The following is a 22,596-nucleotide window of genomic DNA, read 5'->3' on the forward strand; positions in this document are numbered from 1 at the left end:
GATATATTTTTGCTTACACAATTTTCCCCTTAAAGAGATCCAACTCTTATTGTTGGTTCCCAAGGGTGTGTGTGTGAATTCACGTGCAGCCCCAGTCTCACTTATCTAGGACTGTTTCCTGCATTACGAATATGGATTTAAAATACGAGGATGGGAAAAGAGATTATGTAAAGTGCATGCTCCTACATTAGCAAAACCATATTATTTTCAACTCATAGCAATTAGACTATGTGGGGCAAATGGTATCAGCGTACAAGTTATAGCAGTGTGATTTAAAAATGACTACTCCTTATTTCAGAGGCACAGTAAAGTACCTGAAATAGGAATTTGGTTTAAAAAACAGAATAGCTAAGACTACTTCACTTGTCTTTGCCACTTAACATTCCAGTTATTTTGTAATATAGAACTAAGATCAAATAGATTTACCTCCTGTGCATATTTCTGAGTAAACAAAGGTGGAAACTTCAAACTTCTTACGTCACTTAATGTCTGTAACAATATTAAAAAGAGGTCATTAAACATCTTGCCCATTTAATTATTGTTCTCAAAGTTAAGATACTAACTTAACAAAACTGCACTATGCAAACAAATCAGTCCTGCAAAATACTTTTAATACTGCTGATGAACAAGAGAGAAACCGTAGTGTTTATTAAGACTTACGTCATTGTTTAGAATTACTATGCACTTAAATAAACATGCAAGTCACTGCTTCCCATGGGGCAGAGTTTGCACTCAGAGACATGACAGAAGAGTTCGGGGTTTGTAACGCTAAGAAGCCCAGCCACTTCCCCATAGTAATGCTTTTCTAGTCCAGCCTACTGCTAGGGACACTTGGAATCGTCTGTATTACACCTAGGACACTCAAGATTAAGATCACTGGCTAAAGATCTTAGAAAGCCAAATGGATACTCACACCTACTTCATACCTATGGACAAATGAACAGATTGATTACAAGTTTTATAATTCATCAGAATTAGTTATAATTCATTAGAAACTTAGTTGCCTTTGTGCAACATAACCCATCTCCTTACAGTCCATGTTCACTTCATACCAAACGTGTTGGCTCCCTCTAGTGGAAATATTTTCCCCAGTCAACTATAGTTACAAATCACTACGCTGCTGCAGCTAATAATGAATTTAAATTCCCTAATTTCCAGTACTAATCCATGACCCATTTGAGCATGCCTTAGAAACAGGAGATGCTTTGCATTTGACTTTGTTAAAAAAGGGCCCCATTTGAAGCAATTTGAACACAAAATCTGAAGCTTAAAGTCAGTCAAATATTATTATCCGGGAACCGAGAAGTCTAAACCCCTGATGAGTCATACTGCCGGGTGGTGACTGCCGTTCTAACACGGCCAGGAAAAACAGTTTCATGGGAAAAGGGCACTGAAATCTTGGGATTAAGCAGGGTGTCGTCTGCAGAATCCTGCTCTCTTTGTAGGACTAAATAGATCAGCATTTGGTGTTCTAATTTAGAAGTATCTTGCACTGCCACAGCCCCACATCTGCCTGAGCCCTGCTGCTTTGGTCTGAGGAAGGGGCAGAAGTGACTCTCATGCTCTGAATCCTAAGCTTTCAGTTCCTTGTCTGTTGCCCAGGTTTTATTGGGGGTAAGGCACTACTGTCTAGCTAAGAGTCAGGGAGAGGGCTCTTATTTTTGGCTACTAGTGCTCAGTCATGGCTAGTTCAAAGAGCCAGTTGAACAGCCCTTCCTTACCAGCATGACAGGTGAGTGGGAGGAAGTGAGCACAGGATTAGCTACAATGCCATCCTGAGCAGGATAGCTGAAGTCAAGGGTCACTGACTGACTGACTGTCAGTCAGTCAGTCAGTCAGTCAGTCAGTCAGTCAGACACAGAAGAAAATACAGTGAAAACAAAAAACAAGAGAGTTCTCTTCTGATTAGCCATAGACTCATGGGGCTTGTCCAAACAGCCACTCACTGCATGGCAAGTCGGGGTGTAAATCTACAGCACCCCAGCCTGCCGTGCACCAAGTGTCCATGTGGATCCTGCTGCCAGTTCTGTAGGGTGCTTTGATCTACTGCTAGTGCACTGCAGATTTATACCCTGGCTTTCCATGAATGAAATCGTTGTACAGACAAGCCCCTGGAGGTAGGGCTCTGGATGCAGTGTGACTTAGGGTCCTGTTCCCTTGACTGACAGGTTTGCTTCTGCATCCATGGCAGAAAGTGGACAGACAATGATCTTACTTTATGGGCTTCTTGCCTGAGAATGAGAAGGAAAGTGTTCTGGGGGGAATGTGTCCCAGTAAATTTAATGTTACTATTTCACAGTAGAAAAGCAGAAACAGAAGTGGTTTTGGTGACAAGTGACTCAAGTTAAGCAATTACCCTTGCTCTCCTGGGGGCATGTTCATATAGATTATAAAACCCCACAGCTATTAGGACTCCATACTCAGTGGAGTGCAATACTGTATTAGGAGAGATGCTTTCAGGCCAGACTTATGTTCAGTGGCAGGGCTGTGAGACAAAATTTGAACTACGCCAAAACAGTCCACTTCACAAAGAATTTAAATCCACCATTCGTGTCAGTAACTAACCTTGGTGGAAACACAACTACTTGTCCTCTCCTACACAGACCATTATTAACCAAGTGCAGGCAAGGCTCCTTCCCTGGCCCTCATTCTTCTGCTGTGAATGAATTCTCAAGGAGCAAGGAAGGATCTATATGCATTTTTCTAAATTAGATTTTCCTAACAGAACACTGTTAAGTGGGAATTACGATATAACAGACTGTAGCAGGAAAAACCATTAACCTCTCCCCAATTCATGGCTAGTGCAACATGTGAACAACGAGAGTCACCCAATTGCTGGAGAAGTAGACAAGGCTGCTTTAAGGTCAGGAAGTCTACTCTGACTGGACTTCAAAAGCAGGGGAAAAGCAGCAGGAACCTTCCCTGGGTGTTTTGGAGGAAGGGGAGAAGAGAGAGTGGGAGGGGTGAAAGGAAGAAGGGTGACATATAGAAAATGGATCCAAGAATTGGGTTTCAACTCAAAAGCTGTAATGAGATCTCTGGGTTCTGGTAAATTCTAGTTCTACAGCTTCCCTTAGATGGCTTTAGAAATGAAGAAATTATGGCCTCATAATTAAGTTGCCCATATTTGCTCTACTATACAAGTCCTGCATACTGCTCCATGTCACTCTGATTCGTGGGTGACACAGAAACAATTCTTTATTACACTGCAACCAACTCTGGCATGTCTTACTGCTATATCGTAATAATCTCATAAAAATATCTGGTAAGCCACTTTCAGACAGTACATTATATACAGAAATGGTGGAATTGAGAATAGTATTTTTGTACAAGAGCATACCTACCCTAACCCGCTCCATCTGAGTATTAAAGGGGTAAAGCAGCTCAAACAGAATCAGTCCCAGAGAGAAGATATCCACTTTGTGTGAATACGTGTTCCCATAAATCTGGAAAATGCAAGATCAGGTTCATGTTACTTGGAGTGTTCGGACAGTATTTATCAGTGCATTTGAAATCACTATGGAACACACAAAACCCTGTTAAGTTAAATGCACACAATCAGTTCTTTACAGGGCTGAAGAGGGTGATTCGTCAGGCACTATATTCAGCTTCTAACAGTAATGGTCTTTCCTTAGAAGCATAATTGAACAAGTTTTACAAGTAATTTTTTAGAAGTAACACTGAAAATACCAATATCCGATTTCAGTTCATACTGAAATTTTACTTTGATGGGCACAGCATAAGAACCCGAACAGAACTCTGATCACATCAAGTTATAATCCTCCAAACTAAAAAACAGATCAAGGTCCTGCATCCTGGGAATCTGCTATATATTGCCAGGAATAAGGTCATAATTCCTTCAATTCCTAGGCTAGATTTTCAGTGGGGCCTCAACATGGCTTCCACGTGTACTCACCCAATTTCGCATATGCACTTTTCCAGCACCAACACCTGCATGTGCAGTTGGACTTTTTTTTTTTTTTTAAAAGCTTGTGTGAACTCCATCACCTGGGTTCACATAAGTCAGCCCTGGAAAGATGTGTGTACAGGCATGTATGTACACAAGTGGATGCCGAACTCCAGTTCTTGATAACCCCCAATATCGGAGTATACACATGCAAGGCATGAAGTTGATCCTGACCACTCAATACTTTTCTGGTAGGCAGAAATAAATTAAACAAACTTTAAAAAGGTATTACATCTTTTTTCAAGAAGAGAATTAAAGCCATTCGTGACACTGCATCGTGCAAGAGAAAAACCTCACCTGTTCTGGGCTCATGTAAAGTTTGGTCCCAACTTGTCCTGTGTGTCTGGCATAAGCTGGCATTGGAGTAAGAACAGATTCTTCCTCCTCATCTTGGTCCATAGCAGTTACCAGGCCAAAGTCCCCAACCTTTACTATATCATCCATTGTGAAAAATATATTGGAAGGCTGGAAAACCAATCAGATGAGAGAAAAAAAGAATTACAAAACATGAAACAAAAGCCTTCACCTCCCTATTTACAACAATTCATTCAGGCAGACTATATTAAAGGTGAACTGCAAAATAAAGATCAATTTACTTAACTGAGAATCCCAGCTACCCAGGCAAAGAGCATTCAGCATTAACGGAAGTCTCACTTTCTTTAAATCCCTTTAACTGACAATGGTTGGCTACTGCCTCCCTGTAGAGGGTTGAACACGCTTTACAAATATCTATTGTCAACACCTCTATGAGGGAAACACTCCTGGAGTACGAGTGGGGGCAACTCAAGGTGCATCTACACGGCACACTTTTCGGCAGCATGTAGTGTGCCTACATGGGACACCCCCCAGCAGGGCTGTAAATAGCAGTGTAGACGGTGAAGCACTGCTTACACGAGTAAAGACATGCCTGAAGTCTGTGTGTATGTACCTGGGTATATACCCAATACGGTCTCTACTCACCCAAACAGTGTCTCCCTGTCTACATTGCTATTTTTAGCAGTGGAGGAGTCTCCTGCTGCCTCCCTGCTGCTGGAGCCTTTCCCCGCACAGGGAAGTACTCTGGGGGTGGGGAAAAGGCTCTGGCAGGTGGAATGCAGCAGGGAACTGTCTCCTCCCTGCCAGAGCCTTTCACTGACATGTAGCTACATGCCACGGTGTGGACAGAGCCTGCTTTTCACTGCAGCATGTAGCTTGACATACCCTAAACGCTGCCTACATTGGTGTGCAGTGTAGACATAGCCTGAGTCACAGAGAGGTTCCTGATTCCCCCTTGATCACATGGCTGGGTTGGGAATTAAGTCACAAATCAGTGGCTGGGTCAGGAATGGACGTCTGTAGTGCTCACTTCCAGTCCCCTGATCTGACCTGCAGACCACACTCTCGGAGTAGTTTTGACCCAGACTGCAATACCACTCTTAATCACAACATTACATTATAAACATAACGGAAAGCTGAGAATTAATTCCATGCTTTCCTACTGATACTATGCTGATTTAACTGCTAGAAAGCCAGACCAGTATATCCACAATGGAACAAAAAGGTAATTCCTGATTTAAAATCTCATCTTTTTATGGTTTATGAATGTAGTAGTGAACTAGTCTCAGCTTTGCCTCAGCCCCAGCTTACTAACTGCCCGAAAACACAATCACTAGCAAGAGCTACTTCTGAATGATAGAGAAATGGAATGATCTCACAAAGAGCAGCTCAGGAGTGGCCTTACAGCTTCTGACCCATAACGACCTTTATGGTGTGTCCCCCCCCCCCCCCACACACACACAGCTGCACACAGAAAAGAGCATCTGTATAATGATGGTTATTTCTAAATGATGTAGTGCAAGTCTCTATTCTGTTTGGTCAATGCCCTCAGACTTCCTACTGACATGCCCACAACAGACGCGGCTGTCTACCCTCCCACTACCCCAGGTATTAAACACATGAAAGGAGTTATTTTAGTGGAGGAAGGGTGGACTTTAAGAAGGGGCCAGAAGAAGCAGGGATGGAGGAGATATTAGGAATGGGGCTAGGTGAAGAGATGGCTAGAGGGAGTTGAGGAAGTCTACGCCCCTCAGAATTCATCACCAGAGCACGGAGAGGTGCATGGGTGAGAGGATACAAGACATGTTTATTGTCCGTTAACCATGGAGCAGGGAACAGAACTTTCTTGGCAGAGCTGGAGCTTTGGAATGCTTTTCCACAAGAGTAAATAACGGTTACAAACCTGACCACCATCATCTCCAAAGCACAACTCACTACCTTGGCTTTGCCACCATTGCCACCTGCCCATGGTGTGGGGGAGAGGGATGAGTGAGAGCAAAAGTCTGTTGACTTGTGTGTCAAAAGCTTAGATAGCAGCTCTCAGCTGAACATGGTATAAATCTATAGACAGGGAGTGCCTTGTTAATTCAGTAATAATCACTCCCGGGGCTGGTAAACTCAGCCTCGGGGCTTGTTTCCTACAATAATTTCCTAAAACGAATACCTTGGCCTTGAGAGTTTCAATGCAGTATAATTACCACCTTGTAAATGTAGAACATCCTCAAAAATCTCTATAAAAGGTATTTATATGGCCCTCATCACCAGTGTATGAACACCTCCCAACTGAAATGAATAAAAACTCTCCCTTCCCCAACCTTCTCTTCCTGTAGGTTGGATATTAAAATACCTATTTCAGACTAGTATGGAACTAGTCTGCTGGGCACAGATTCCTCCACTAGTGATTTAGATACCATAGCCTCAGGTTGTCTCCAGTTTACAGACATGCAGGAAGTTGAAGACAAGATCACACTTCCTCCTCCAAGACAATGAAAAAGGAAGAAAGTGTTATGGATAGGGAGAGTGAGGGATTCTAAAAAGCAGGGGAATTGGACCCCCAAGAACAGATATTTTTCTTTCAATCCTCTTTCCCTTTACCTAGCCTATAGCTTCAAGCAATCAAGGAGATCTGGAACTTGCAAACATTGCAAATGGTAGCAAAAACAAGCCAACGAGTAAACAAGGAAGAATAACTTCCTGAGAGGAAAAAAATCAAGCAGTAGACTCTCTGATGTAAGGTAACAGGTCAAAAGGAAACTTTAGAGGGATGTGGCAATCACTCAGACAACTTTTCTAGAGCATTTTTTGAACAAGACGAAGTTCTCAGTAGTATGCTTTTTTCATGTTAGCAATGGAGCAAACTGCCTTTCTGGAAAACTACTGCCTGGTTAGAGAACTCTGCCTGCAATTTGTCCCATCCAGTGAGACCTCTTTTCTCTTTTGGTGTCAGATGCCAGAATGAGCTTGAAAAGGTATTATAATGAAAACCAGACAGTTTTATGTTCACGTTGCTCATTCCCTTCCAATGAAATCCAAGTGTGACATCTCATTGGTTGAGGGAATAGCATAAATTCCTTTTACCTTGAAATGAGGCCAGCTCTGATCAGTGAGAGCCTTAAATACCTATATTTATAATGAACAATCCTGGAACTACGCAGTTAATGAAGTGTGGTTACTTACTAAAATGGTACGAACAACCTCTTATTATATTGGACAAGCCACAGAATTAGGTAAAGATTTGTTCCAGTAAGTTTCAAGAACCACAGAAAAGTGAATGAACCAGCTTGTTGATTCTACCAAGAAAAACAAGTAAGCTTCTCTCCTAAAACAGCATCCGAATATCGTAGCTGCAAGATACAGATTTTTAGACACTTTTTTTGGACACTCAATAAAGAATGTTGTTCATTCAAGGGAATACCCCTAATGCTGCTTATACTAAGCAAGAATTTAGAAAGGGGAGAAATTTAGAGCATCTTATCCACCTCCTTGCCAGTGTCTGTAAAACTTTGAGGAGGCCCTTGCAAGATTCTAACTCACAACTGCTAGTTTAGAAGGTCAGAGCTCTAACTTAAGATCTATAGGAAAGACAGTTACCTGTTCCGCAACTGGTGCTCTTTGAGATGTGTTGCTCATGTCCATTCCATGACCCGCCCTTCTTCCCCACTGTCGGAGTTTCCGGCAAGAAGAAACTGAGGGTGGGGGGAGCTGGCAGTGCCCCTTATACCGTGGCATATATGTGCCACTCCAGTGGGCCCCAGAGCCGGTCCCCTATGGATACCACTGAGGGAAAAACTTCTGTCATTGGCATGTGGCGAGCACACACATCTACAATGGAATGGACATGAGCAAGCACTCAAAGAACCACCTCAGCACCCTTGTACTGGAGAACCAGTTTAAGCCACTGATCCCAATGAAAGGCTCTGGGAAAGCTATAAGATACCCATAGTATTATTATTACTATTGTGTTTTAACAACATTTTTTCCATGTGTGGGGCAAGGTACCAATATGTTTACAATTAAAGTATCTGAAAATTATCCTTCTGTTCCGTTTCTCAGGGATTAAAATTTCTGATTCTTGGTTCAAAAATCAATAGTAAAAGAAGTTTGCTGGTTCCAAAAATATTTGGACTGGTTCCAAGTGTTTCTAACTCTGGCATATTTTTGCTGTTGTATCTCATTTTGAACTCTGTAGAATGTTATTAGTTTCACAAACCTTAAAATCCTTTTTACCTGTGATGGCTGCCTTCCCCAGCACAGTCTGTGTGTTTCAGTTGATGTCAAATAGTTACTGTTTCCATGTTTGAGGAGCTATAAAATTTCAGATAAGTGGGGGGGGAAAGAGTGGACTTTATCTTGTTCTTCCAAGTTCAATATTTACTCCAATTAATTGGGCAATGACAGCTCCTCAACCAAACAGGAACTACCTCTGTCAGCAACAGCATGGGACTCAGTTTCTCAGAATTCATTGGGAGAAGCAGCGACAATGAAGTATAAATAGTATCTAAGTTTCGATATTCATCAGCACATACTGATGGTGTACAATAGTGATTCTAATGCTAGAAGTTCTAGAGCTAGCAGCCACTAACATCAGGTCAGAATTTAAGTAAAGGGGGAAAAGGTACAATGACAATCAGAATGATGCAATTTTAATTTAGGACCTCAATATCTCAAACCATCAGAACTAGAAACAAACACTACAACAGCTTCCCCATGGCGAACAGCATTCACTTCTAGTCCTGATGTTTTAATAGATATCAGACATTATAAAGTCATTACAACCCTCAGACCAGTTGTACTTAGGTTTTGGCATTGGTCCACGACTTCAACTGCGAGTAGTTTAATTTTCAATTCTGGAGTGACAGCACTTTTTACCTTCGATAACCAGAGTTCCTAGGCAGTATCACCACAGCAAAGGGAAGAAGAGAGATACCAATATTAGCTGGTTCACTTTGAATTGTAGAACTGATTTCAGAATGGAAAATAACTATGGCCTCTAGCGCAACCACCACCTAAGGTGCATGCTACCATAAAGTAACTCCACTGGAAACAGAGTGAACTAAAGGATGTCATAATGAATGCACCTTAACTGTGCCTGGTAGGAATAATTCTATAGTTGGGAAATCTTCATAGCCATAAGTAATGGTAATATTTACCCCACCTGGACAAGCGTATTTCCAAAGCACTGTGCAAACATTAACTAACCCTCACAACATCCCGTCGAGGTAGGAGATGCTGTCTACTACCTCAGTGTGGAAAAGACACAGGGCTTGGCTTTACTGCAGCCTTAGTTTGAGGTATAACTCAAGTGCTATCCCTCATTCTATCCCATACACACACAAAAAAACTCAAGCTAGATTAAAGTAGTGCTTTAAACTTGAGATAATTTGCCTATCTGGGGGCGTGGGATGAAGCTCAAGAGGTGCTGAAGCTCAAGCTAATAATGCAGTGGGGACTCAGCTACTCCATGCTGTTAATACACTCAGTGCTACCCACGCGTTGTTTTGCAGTGTGACTGTTCTCACTTGGGCCAGGTTAAGTCAAGAGGAGATAACTGGAATGCACATAACTTGCACTAACACTGCCGCAAAGACAAGGCCACAGAAGGGAAGAAAGGACACCTGCCCAAGGACACACAGTGAGTTAGAGAGACAACTAGGTTTACAGTTCAGGAGCTCCGGGCTTCTAGTGATGCACACCAGATCATGCTGGATAGTCAAAGGGGTAAGATCTGGGTAGTGTTCCTTATCAATACAAACCTTGAGGTCCCTGTGCATTAGTCCTTTACCATGAAGAAACTGAACTGCCTCAGCTATCTGCAGGAATATCTGCAGACACTCTGCTCTTTCCCGCTCCTCTATCGTGCATCTTCTGTTCATCCAGTCTTTGAGGTTTTCCTTCCTGCACAGCTGCATCTGGATATAGAGGTATACTTTTGGCGAGGTGGGTTTGACTTTTTCTGCAATATTTTTAGAAAGATCCAGACTTAAACTTGTTGGCCTTGGAGGAGAAACAGACAGAGAGCTTCCTGAAGGAGATTTCCTATTCCCAAATCCTTTTGCACTTGTTGCTTTTTCCTCACAATGGCAGTAGTCATGGGAAGCATCACTTCTGTTACCTTCCTTACTGGAAGTATTATCGCAGCCAGAATCCTCAAATACAATGGAGGAAGAGGTCCTCTCTCTCAGCCGTACACCAGGCACAGCTGGAGGACAAAGTTCAACGGAGTGGCCTGGATCAGTCTCATCAACAGTACTGTCCTCTATATCGCAGTCTGTCAGGACACTGTCCTGCAGGTTTAACATCAGATCTGCTGACTGGTTCAAGTGCCGGTGGTCAGTGGCAGAGAACTCCACTGGAGAAAGTTGGCTCTCTGATGAATCGGACTGGCCACAAGCTATCCCCACAGAGAAAGACTTAACCCTCTGTGGTGATGTAGCAATAACGTCAATGTGCTCCTTGGTAGAGAATGGCTCTGTTCTAATTTTGAAAGATGGAACGTCCATCGGACTGGGAGAACTGAGCGGCCAATCAGTACTAAAAAAAGGAAAGTCAGATTAATACTCCAGAATTGTGTTTAATCCTAAATGCATTGTCTGCAGATAATATGGATCATTTAAGGGGATCTAGCAAGATCTCTATTAGCTTTGCTAGTGCAAAGTAAAGCATGTCATAGTAACAAATTACCAAACACAAGCGGAGTTATTAACAACAATCAGGATCCTTTATTATTTATATTTATTACTGACAGCATTGTTTTTCCCCTCTATGCTCGCAATACACTATGAAGTCCCTATTAATCAAAAATCTGAAATGCACCTAATGAAAATACAGAGGTCATATAATGAAACGAAAAAGTTTAGCAGGCAGTATCTCAGTGTTCATTGTGCATAATTATGCTTTTACTGTAGCACAGAAGGGGTTAAACTGGTAGAATATCCCTTGAAATGGTGATTAAAAGATGCTTTTGTATTCAGTTTGGAAACTGAAGCCAGGGTTGTAAAGTTTAAAATTACATTGTAGCAAAATAAGAAAATTCTAATCACACCAAGGCCCAAGTGCAAAAGTCAAGCCAAGTGCTGTAGAATCTCCCATAGGCACAAAACAGAATTTTATTAAAAGGCTAGAGGACACAGGCTAAGAGAAACATTTTAAACGAGATGCAACATATTTGTACATTGCTAATTAAGTCCATCAACTTTAGTTTAAAAGTGTATAAGCTTGTTTATACTGGCTGGTCTCTATACTTCTTGAATACATCAGCCTTCCCATCCCATCACTAAACACACTATCACTTTCAAAAGATACAGAAACTGTATGTTACCTTTCGTCTTTTATCCACAGTTCATCCATTTTTTCCTGCCATCTCTCAGGTGGTGCTTCCAGCCACGCATTGAAATATCGAACAATACCTGGGTGCTCAAGTTTAGCTAATGCTTTAACTTCTCGCATCACCTTTTCACGAGCCAATTCCCTACGATTAAACAAAAAATATCACATGCAGCAGTCTTACTCAGGCATTTCTGAAGAGGATTTAAGCACTGAAATTTAACCAAAGCCAGACTAGTATGAGTTGGCCTATTGGTATTACTCTGCACAGACTTGAGGAAGATCTATCTTAAATTCCTCAGCCTCTCTCCCTGCAGTTAAGAGTGCTATAGATATTGCAAGTTCAGCAGTTATGACCACACCCACTCAGAGATCTCTCTTTCAATTCAGAAGGAGCAACATAAAAGGCGAGACTTTTCATCTCATTCTGTTCTCAGTCATTCTCTAGAGGTGGGGAAAGGGTTAGAAGGAGTACCCTCAGGTACACAGAGGACCCTTAGATACACAAAAACAAAAACTAAACTGAAAGGAAATTAAGGTTTTGCAGGATAAAATTCAATTCAGTTTATGTCAAACTATTCGAGCATCAAGGACTTTAAACTGTAACATTTAGAAGTGTCTGTGTTTAGAGTCATTGCCCCACTTAACTCCCACAGGAACAGCAGGAAAATACAACCTTTAATTACAGTAAAGAATCTAGAAAGTTAGTTATGCTGCATAATACTTTAATTAGCATTTATAGAGCATCATATACAGATAGAGCTTTACAAGAGAGTAGTTTATCCAGGTTTTACCAATGGGGAAAACACGGCAAATAGGGAATAGAACTCAGGCCTATGATTCCCTGACCAGTATCCTAGTTACTGGGCCAAGTGCAAAATCTCTTTAGGAGACTAACTAACTAAAGTCAAGTTACAATTGTTTCATTCAACAGCTACCTGCAGGACAGGGTAAAATTCAGATACTTGCACAAATTTTCTGAACAAAACCTTAACCTACGAGTGAAAATAACTCACTTAACATTTACGAAGAAAACAGGTTTAATAGCTTAGCTCCTTCTCCCTTCCAGCAGGGCTGCTTCTGTTCTAGGCCTGGGATACACTACAACGTTAGTGTGACGCAAGTTGACTTACACCTCTACCCCGATATAACGCGACCCGATATAACACGAATTCAGATAGAACGCGGTAAAGCAGTACTCTGGGGTGGGGGTGAGGCTGTGCACTCCGGCGGATCAAAGCAAGTTCGATATAACGCGGTAAGATTTTTTGGCTTCCGAGGACAGCGTTATATCGAGGTAGAGGTGTATTTAAGCATGCATCTACTTTCAAATTGGTCTCCCACCAACATAAGCGACCTGTTACAGTAGATGCAGTAAAACCACTTCTCCGAATGGCATGGAGCCAGGCCAACCTGCTGAGGTCGACACAGTGCGAGTGTAGACACTGTGTGACCTGTGTTGAGCCTAACAGTTCTCCAGTTGCTGTCCCATAATGCCCTGAAAGAGCAACTGCTAAGATCACAATGGTAAACGTGACTGCCCAGGGATCAGATACCAGAAGCCCTCTTTAAAACTCCCCACATAGATTTGAAATGCCTTTTCTGATAGCCCACTTCGACGAGCACACCCTGCAGCTCTCCCTTGTTGTGTGCAACTGCCCAAACAACCATGCCAACTACGCACACTAGACATGCTCCTGCCTGGAGTTGCAAGAGGTCCTGGCTCTCCTGAGCCTGTGGGGAGAAGAGGCTGTATCTACAAAAAGATTCCACAGGGGATGCAGCCAAAGGGTTACAACAGGGAGCAGCAGCAGTGCTGCGGGAAAGCAAAGGACCGTGCCAGGCGTCCTACAAAGCCAGGGAGAACAATGATCAAGCTGTGCTGAGCTGCAGACTTGCCATTTTTTACAGTGAGCTGCATGCCATACTCGTCAGAATCCTCACCAGCACCCTGCAGACCACCAAGGATATCTCAGAGGAACCCAAGACAGATACCCTGGCCATGAACAGTGAGGAGGAAGAGAGGAGGAGGACGGGAGAGACTGGGCAGGAGGCTCCGACGATGCCACGACCCAGGACCTATTTGAGACTCCACCACAGTCTAGCCAGTCCCATCAGGCAAGTGCAGATAAGCAGGACAATGGGGAAGAGAAGTCAGGTAAACGTGTGCATGCGTTTTTCCTTATAATGTTTAAATTAAAGATGGTACCTGGCCCTTCCCCAAGTTAACAAGACACAGATATCGACCGGTCATTGTTTTTACTCATATGAGAAGAGGTAGAGGTACAACAAAGAGAGCCAGAGTTGGCACCCGCTTTTTATTCCCCCATTGGGTTAGGAGGGAAGGCCAGACGGAGCACTCTGTTCATGTACACAGGGATGTCTCGAATTCATAGGTTCAGGAAAACACCCACTCATATTTATAAACGTACAGCAAGCACTATAATTCTTAGCAGCACCCAAAGCTCCAGGTTGAAAACAGTCCAGCAGAGAATACAACTATGTCTGACCATTAAAGTGCTCTTTCAAAGCCTCCCTCAAGCGCACAGTTCCAGTCGGGTTCTTTTAGTGGCCTTTCATCTGGCTGCTCAAAGTCAGTGCTCAGCCACTCCATCTCAGCTCTCCACCTTGGCAACAGTTTTCCTCCCTTTTCCTCACGGATATTATGCAGGATGCAGCAGGCAGCTATAATCATAACCAGCGGGATATTTTTCTCACGGAGAGCCAAATTAGCAAGTAAACATTGCCAGCGTCTCTTCCATCTACCAAAAAGCACATTGAGTGATTCTACACCTGCTGAGCTAGTAGTTAAATCTTTCCTTGGAGCTGTTGAGGTGGCCGGCATACAGCTTCGTGAGCAAGGTGTAAGTTGGGTCCCCCAGGAAAACTACTGGCACTTCAAAATCTGCAAAGGTCTTAAAGACGTGAGCATCAAGCACCCTCCCTGGCCAGCCCACATTGATATTGGTGAAGCGTCCCTGATGATCCACCAACAGAAAACCACAGATTAACCACAGAAAAGCAGCCCTTTGTGTTGACGTACTCTGTGGCAAGGTGGGCTGGTGCCCAACTAGGGATATATGTGCTATCGCCCCACCGCAGTTTGGGAACCCCACTGCTGCAAATCCATCCACTATGGCTCTGAGCAATGTGCAGGACACAGTGATGTGCAGGAGGAGACTATTAATGGCCCTGCACACTTGCATAACAACACCCCTCATTGTGAGTTTTCCCAATTCCAAAATGGTAGCACTGACTGGTAGCAATCCAGCATTGCAAGCGTTCAGAGTGAGACTGCCACCTGCTTCTCCATGGTCAATGCAGCTCTCATTCTGGTGTCTGTGTACTCAAGGGCGGGGGCCTGCTCAGCACACAGATCCAGGAATGTGGCCTTTTGCATCCAAAAGTTTCGCAGCCACTGCTCATTGTGCCAGCCCTGGATTTTGATGCAATCCCCTCAGTCTGTGCTTGTTTCTCAGGCCCAGAAGTGGCACTTCAATGTCTGCAGCTGCTCCATGAACTCCATCAACAACCTTGAATTGTTTTTCACTATATCCCTCAGCAAATCATCCTTGAAGAAATTCTCATGTCCCACATTGTTGCAAAACTTCCCGAGGATGTGCAAATACAGGAGAATCATGTCCTCTGTATTTGAAACTTTCAAGAGAATAATGCAGAGCTCTGCAGGCTTCAGGCTTCTGTCAGAGATTGCAGACCCCAAAAACAGTGCTGCAGGGGTTCGTGGATTTTTTTTTTTTTAAAGACATGAAAATTATGATAAGGATGACATTATGGAATGCAGAAAGCTGCATGCTGGGAACTTGATTCCTTCCTCCAGAGATCCCTGGGTGACACATTACTATCTCACAAAATAGTGCAAAAATGTCTCAAAGGGCATTGCGCTAGATAGCAGGGCATGGCACTGGGATACCTACCCGTGATGCATAGCACGTTACATCGACACAAGCACTCCTGGCGAGTATGAGCAGCACTGCTGCAAGCAGCCAAGTACGCATGCGCCCGAGTGACATACAAACTTTGGCAGCTGTATGCCAACGTAAATTGCATCGACCACAGTTTGTAGTGTAGACGTAAGCCCTAATTCGAGATTTCCAGAAGCAGTCTCTCTCATCTCACACTAAAAGGAAGTGCTGCAAGCTCTGTGTAAGGCAATTCAGTAGCTTGGCTTGATCACCTAAGGCTGAAAGAAAGGCAAGGGTTGTGGAACTAGAAAATGAAAAGTTTGGATAGAACAAAGTGGGAGAGTGAGGGAAGAAAAGAGAAGGAAAAGAGGTAGGAGTGGAGGGGGAAAAGCAAATTAATAGTGCTGCAAATAATAAGAGGTCCAGTTTCCACTCCTCATGGAACCTAAGAGAATTCCTACTCAGCACTGGCATCTTCTTGAACATCCCATTGCAAAATTATGCCCTGACAGCATTTCACTCAAGCTGTTTAAAGGGGCCACCACTCTGCTGTGGTTAAGTTTGTCAACCACTTGATACCAGGAAAACCTCAAATTAAAAAAAAAAAAAAAAGTGCATTACTCACCCTAACCTACTGATGCTAGGGTATCAGTTCAACAGCAAATAATTAACTGCAAGACTGCACCCCATAATAAATTATCTTTTCTAACTATAAATAAGCTCATTCATTACCTATTAGGTAGACGGATCCTTTTGATAGCATAGTTGCAGTCATCTACTTTGTTTCTGGCTTCGAAAACAACTCCAAATCCTCCTCGACCCATACATTGAATTGGTTCAAAATCTGTTAGATACCTGGACAAAAATTTTCACTAATTATTAACATTTTGAATGTCAATTATTTCTGTCTAAGCTATGACCTGCTATGCACCCTTGGGCAAGTCATTTCCCCTCTGTTTCTTCATTTCCCCTGTCACGTTTTGCCTTGTCTATTTAGATTATAAATTCTTTAGGGACAGGGGACTGTTATTATGTGCTTGTACAGTGCCTAGCACAATCCCAATCTCCGCTGCAGCCTGTAGGTGCGACTGTAATACAAATTATACAACCTTTACACAATAAGGCATGTGTGCTTAATATAAAGATTATGGACATTTAAAAGTGTCTCTTCACAGTAAAAAAACAAAACAAAAACAAAAACAAAACAAGGTGTTCTTAATCCATGTTCGCTAACCCAGATTACAACAGCAGTGAAGACAGGTGGGGGGTGTAGGGATAGCTCAGTGGTTTGAGCATTGGCCTGCTAAACCTGGAGTTGTGAGTTCAATCCTTGAGGGAGCCACTTAGGGATCTGGGGCAAAATTGGTCCTGCTAGTGAAGGCAGGGAGGGGGCTGGACTCGACTCAATGACCTTTCAGGGTCCCTTCCAACTCTATGAGATAAATATAAATATATGGAGATTACCTATTTATTTAAACTCATCTTTTAACCTGGGGTAGCAGCTCAAATTCAATTCCAGGATCCTATATACGCTTTAACTTGAGCTGCTAACCCAAGTTAAAAGCCACATCGCTGTCTTCACTGATATTTTAATCCAAGTTAGCAACACTTTTAGTTTTGGAGTGAAGACTTACCCTTAGTTTAAGTTTTCATCCCAATAAACATAGCTTTACCACTTTGTCATATAACCAAGGTGGTATTTTTCATTTTTAACTTCGAGAGACTAGTCTCTCTCAAGGGCGGCCCAGTGGTTTGAGGGATAGCTCAGTGGTTTGAGCGTTGGCCTGCTAAACCCAGGGTTGTGAGTTCAATCCTTGAGGGGGCCATTTGGGGATTTAGTTGGGGATTGATCCTGCTTTGAGCAGGGGGTTGGACTAGATTATCTCCTGAAGTCCCTTCCAACCCTAATAATCTATGATTCCTCAAAACCTCTTTTGCTTCAGGTTCTCCTCAAACTATCCATTTATTATGCCATTTTTCCTAAAAGCATCTCCTTTTAGATACAATCATTCCCTTTACTCCATTCCTCATATTATTTTAAACACTTCAATTCCTACCTTTACTAGGTTATGACATTACTGGAATACCTCCAGTTCAATCTCTTATTTCCCTTTCTCTATATTTTCTCCAATCTACAGCTGACATGATCCCATATGCATCCCCTTTCCAAACAACAGCCTCATGTCAACAGCGGAATTGCTTATAGCATTAAACACACTCTCCCCTTCTTCCACATGTGAAGTGTCATCTTCAGCTCTCCCCCAACTTTATTCACAAACACAGCAATAGAGGAGGTAAACACTGAGGATCTCAAGGGTTATTTTATCACTCCACAGGACAACAGATAACATTAGTCCAATAAACACATGCAACTGGTCACATGATCTCCCAAAGACTGTTTAGAGTGACCTTATCTGCAGTGAGATAAGGCCTTAGAGTATTAGTTGTCAATTTTCATGTGTAACAAAAAAATTAAAGTAGTTAAGAATAACCAAGCTTTTAAAAGTAGTTAAGAATCACTAGCCTGCTTCTCTAGATAGAACTAGTTCGCACACTAAGACACTTTATGTATTTTGTTGAATTGAGAATACTTTGATCTCTCACCTTGACACATATCCAGAGCACTTGATGTCATTCCAGCTGTTATCTTTAACCTCTCTACTAACCGACTCATATTTACTGTCAGTCGGACACTGTGTTTCAGATTCCTTCCGCTGCTGACAAAGATCACAGAAAACACAAAAAAATCCTTTACAAAACTAAATAAATTTGAAACTAGTTGATATTGTCAAATTAGGAGACGAAATCATTTCAATATAAAGATTTCCAAAGATTACAAAAACAGGTAAAGCAATGTAATTTACTTTCCGCAGCTGCTAAGTAAATCCCGCATAGCAGTCAACAGCTTTCAAAATCAGTTCAAAATCAATGCAGGTTTTCATTCCCACAATTTCTTTAATAATTTAAGGTCGGTCAGCTACTTATACTTACACATGTGAGTCTGGAAACCAATAGAAAAAACCCTGAATAGGATTTTAATACTTTTCAAACTGATTTGATTAAGCAACAGGATTAAACAAAATACTTACTCTGTTAGGATGGGGATGGAAGAGCTTGCGGACGATGTAAGTTGTTGCTACAATGCAGAATAAGATGGTGCCAACTATTTCTTTCCACCAATGCAAAAGCAGAACCGGATCCTTTTTGCGGATATTCTTATAGTTCATATTGTCAACAAACCTAACACTGATCTGGGTGCTGCGTTTGTTCCGCTCTCTTTTGTAGTATGGTAAATAGTAACCATTGTCTTTGTTTAAAAAAAAACAAAAAACAAAAACTAAGTTTGTTTATCCCAACCTATCAAGCAGTTCTATTATTGGACAAACGTGTCTGTCCTTACAGATGTGAAATACTGCACCAGAAGTTGATCTTTCAAGAGATGTGGCTACTTACAAAAAACAGCACACTGATTGCTTCCACATGGCTAAACTTTAAGAGATTTTTGTAATACTGATCAAATTTAAATGATCAGACTTCTATACAAATTCAATTATCCAAAGTCAAACTTCACAGCAAGCAGGGTCTCTCCTACAAAGCTAATGAACTCCAGAAGCATACGTGCTTAAAGACTTCAATGCATGACGTTTTTCACATACAAAACTTTATACTCCAATATCAAACCTCCAAAGACATAACCAACATTTGGACAATAGAGTTTTCTGGTTTACTTAGGGTCAATAAATCAAGTTGCTATCATACTTAACATTTAAGAGCTATCTAATGCATTTACTGAGCTTTACTGGTAAACACTGTCCCAAATTCTGAACAGTGTGCTTCAAGTGGCAATAGTTACCAGTTAATGAACAAAAAACACATCACTGTTGCCACATACCATATGGATACTGCAGAACTGAAAGTGCTCCGTTACTGTACTCTTCATGAGAAAACTTGTCATTGCTGAGACATTTATCAAATTCATCAGACCCCACCAATACAGGAGTCCTGGACGGAGAATCTAGGCAGAGACAGGAAATTCCTTTTTAAAAGCTAAAAGTGTTATAACAACCCACTACACTCCCACCATTTCCTGACTAGACCTCATTCCGTGACAATTCCCATTGTTCAGCAATAAAAAATATAAATACTTTAAAGACATGACTGATTTTCATGCAAGTAAAATATTAAGGATGAAATCAATCTTTAAAAAAAGCCACCACCCACTTCACACAAAAAATCCAACCAAACAACCCCCCCGCAAATCCACCATCAGTTCTTAAATAAGTCAAGTAAGTGCCATTCATGTCACTATAACCATTTATTTCTTTTCTGATAGGACCAGAACGCCTATTTGATTTACAGGCAGTGGAAGTTTTGATTATTAAAAGAAGTCTGTCAATCACTATGACAAATCAAAGGCAGTTCACCTTCAACATTAAGATTAAAAATGTTAAAGCACAGAACAGAATCAGTTTCCGAAGGAGAATACAATCTTCCACTTAGAGACATCAGACTAATTCTGCAGTTAATGGAAGTCACAAGAATGGTCTTGTCACATTCTGCTTTGAAAAAGACAATTTGCAAAACTCTGGATCGTCACTTACGAATTAAAGGTTTCCACTTGATTGTGGGCAGCGGGATAACGGCATTGTCGGTTCTGGATTCCAGAGCCTTTGGGTTGGTTGGGAACTTCTCAGAAATTCTGACTGATGACTGAAGGTAAAGCTGGCCTCTGTACATTCCTGAGTAATAAACCAGAGAGCATATTTGACTTCAGCTTTAGTTCACCCCACCCCCCAGCACAAAGTTGCACAACTAGGAACATGGTTTCAAGACTCCTAGCGTTTCAAGAGAAAATGAAGGATTTAAGATCAACTTTTTACGTACTGCACAATTGACTCTTCTCTTCAGAATCAGAGAAGAATGTTTTAGCCATTTATGGCTCATTCCTTGCTCTCCACACCAAGAGAGGCTGGGAGTCATGCAGAGCCAATGACCAGAGTGCCACTGAGGATGAGGGTTCCTTTTAAGTATACTCTTGGGAAAATTCTGCACCAAAAAATTACAAATTCTGAAAAATTTGTCAAAATAACACAATATAATCATGCCAGTTTCAATTATTTCGGTAATTTATTTCAAAATATCTGTCAGCAAGTTTGTCTGTAACAATACAGACCAAAAAAAGATTCTGGTAATTTTTTTGACAAATAAATTCCTTACTAGGCATATTAGTACAGCACTTTTGAGTAATTAATTTAAATGACAATACAGAACTGTATTTCCTGCACCCTTCAGAAGCAGTGCAAAGGCTTGGGGGAGTCGGGGTAACAGAGGAGCTGAGGGAGAGGGAAGGAGCCTGGAGTGAACCTGGAGGGTTGTTAGGTGTGCGTGGGAGAAGTATAGAACAGGTTTTTTGTTTTTTTTGGGGGGTGGGGAACAGAGATTGTTAGGGAGTTTGGAAGCCTCCCCCATGCAGACCCTTGCTGACCCCAAGCCTCTCCCATTCAGTCAGGCACATCTGCCCCTCTCCCAGCACCCCACATCCCCATGGGTCTATGCAGCCTCCTTCCCCATCCTCATGTGTTCCTGCAGCCCTCCTCCCCGTCCCCCGGGTGGCTTTGCACCCCCACTCTTATTCAACTCCAGGCTCAATGCTGTCACCCCACCAGATCCTGAGCCCGCACCCCAGTCTGTCCTCCCCCCCAACTAGCCATTCTGAACCCCAGCAACCCTGCGCGCCCCACTCTATCTGTCCTAACCTGGCTCCGCAGGCAGGATGTTGTAATGAACTCCTACTCCTGGGGGAATTCTACGCCAATGTGCATGCACAGAATTCCCCCCCCCCCCCCCCCAGAAAATACGTTCTGCTCCACAAGTGCTGCAGTTCTACCTTTTGCCCACCAGAGGCCGCTGTGGCACCAGAACAGCTGGCTGTGTTCATACTGTTAGCAGTTTTGGTGTCACAGCTGCCTCTGGTGGGCAAAAGGTGGAACTGCAGAACTTGTGGAGTAGAAATATTTTTTTGGTAGAAAAAATAAAATTCTGTGGGACACATGAATTCTGTGTGCGCGCAGTGGATCAGAATTCCCCCAGGAGTATAAGTAGATGAAACATTTCAGAGGGTCCCCACCCAAACTAAAAACAAATATCACACACTGAACCCTCAGAGAGGGTGCAATCAACACTGTATTATTGGGAGCATAGGTGCTGACTTTTGTTTTTGCAGGTGGGTGCTTTTGAAGAGGTGTGTGTGTTTGGGGGGCACTCTGCCAGTTTTGAGGGGAGGTTATTTTCAGCTTATTTATACACTTTTCATATTCTAGTTATTGAATTTATGTCTATCATTGGTCTCCTCACTATTTTAATAATGATCCAATTGTTATGAACTACATAATTACATTCTCCTGAATTACAGTATATTAAAATCATTGCAGTGATCTAAAAGCTGTCATCACTAATGTCCCAGTTTAAAAAATTACATCTCATTGTAGCTTTCTGGATGAAACTGTCAGTAATCTTATTAAGATGTAGGTTCCCTGGTATTGTTTTGATGACGTTAAAGACAACTACATTATTCAGTTGCATCTGTCCCATTGATGACTGAAGATAATTTTTAAGTCTTCTGAAGCTGGAGAATGAATTCAGGATGATACAGGCACAGTGAGAAGGATTCTTATGGATTTGCAGTTCTCTGGAAACATAGTGCTTCCCAAGTACTGCAAATGACTCCAGGATCTCTTTCTTGATGGGTAACAGCTAATTTAGGCACCGTCACTTTGTATGTATGTGCATTACTTTGCGTTAAAAATTGAATTTCATCTGCCATTTTGTTGTCAACACCCAGTTTTGTGAGACACCTTTGTAATTCTTTGCAGTCTGTTTGGGACTTAACTATCGTGAGTAATTTTTGTATTATCTGCAAACTTTGCCACCTCACTGTTATCCCTTTTTGCATATCATTTGTTAATATGTTGAACAGCACTGGTCCCAGAACAGTACAAGCTCCTCGGGGGACACCACTATTTACTTATTTCCATTCTGAAAATGGACCATTTATTCCTACCCTTTGTT

The 22,596-nt window shown here is 42.1% G+C and overlaps 1 protein-coding gene across 1 annotated transcript in view; it reads right to left on the reverse strand.

Annotated features, from left to right (window-relative positions):
* The window catches only part of EIF2AK3 (eukaryotic translation initiation factor 2 alpha kinase 3), a 34,878-nt gene that overhangs the window by 1,880 nt on the left and 10,402 nt on the right, over positions 1-22,596 (reverse strand). The window contains exons 5-14 of the mRNA XM_065404970.1: positions 20,130-20,267; positions 19,421-19,543; positions 18,618-18,835; positions 18,133-18,245; positions 16,261-16,383; positions 11,601-11,750; positions 10,036-10,813; positions 4,265-4,432; positions 3,345-3,446; positions 427-489 (exon numbers count right to left, since the gene is read on the reverse strand). Of these exons, the coding sequence (XP_065261042.1) occupies positions 427-489; positions 3,345-3,446; positions 4,265-4,432; positions 10,036-10,813; positions 11,601-11,750; positions 16,261-16,383; positions 18,133-18,245; positions 18,618-18,835; positions 19,421-19,543; positions 20,130-20,267 (1,976 nt within the window). The remainder of the gene's footprint in view (positions 1-426; positions 490-3,344; positions 3,447-4,264; positions 4,433-10,035; positions 10,814-11,600; positions 11,751-16,260; positions 16,384-18,132; positions 18,246-18,617; positions 18,836-19,420; positions 19,544-20,129; positions 20,268-22,596) is intronic.

Source organism: Emys orbicularis, chromosome 5 (assembly GCF_028017835.1).
Source record: "Emys orbicularis isolate rEmyOrb1 chromosome 5, rEmyOrb1.hap1, whole genome shotgun sequence".
Classification (NCBI taxonomy): domain Eukaryota; kingdom Metazoa; phylum Chordata; order Testudines; family Emydidae; genus Emys; species Emys orbicularis.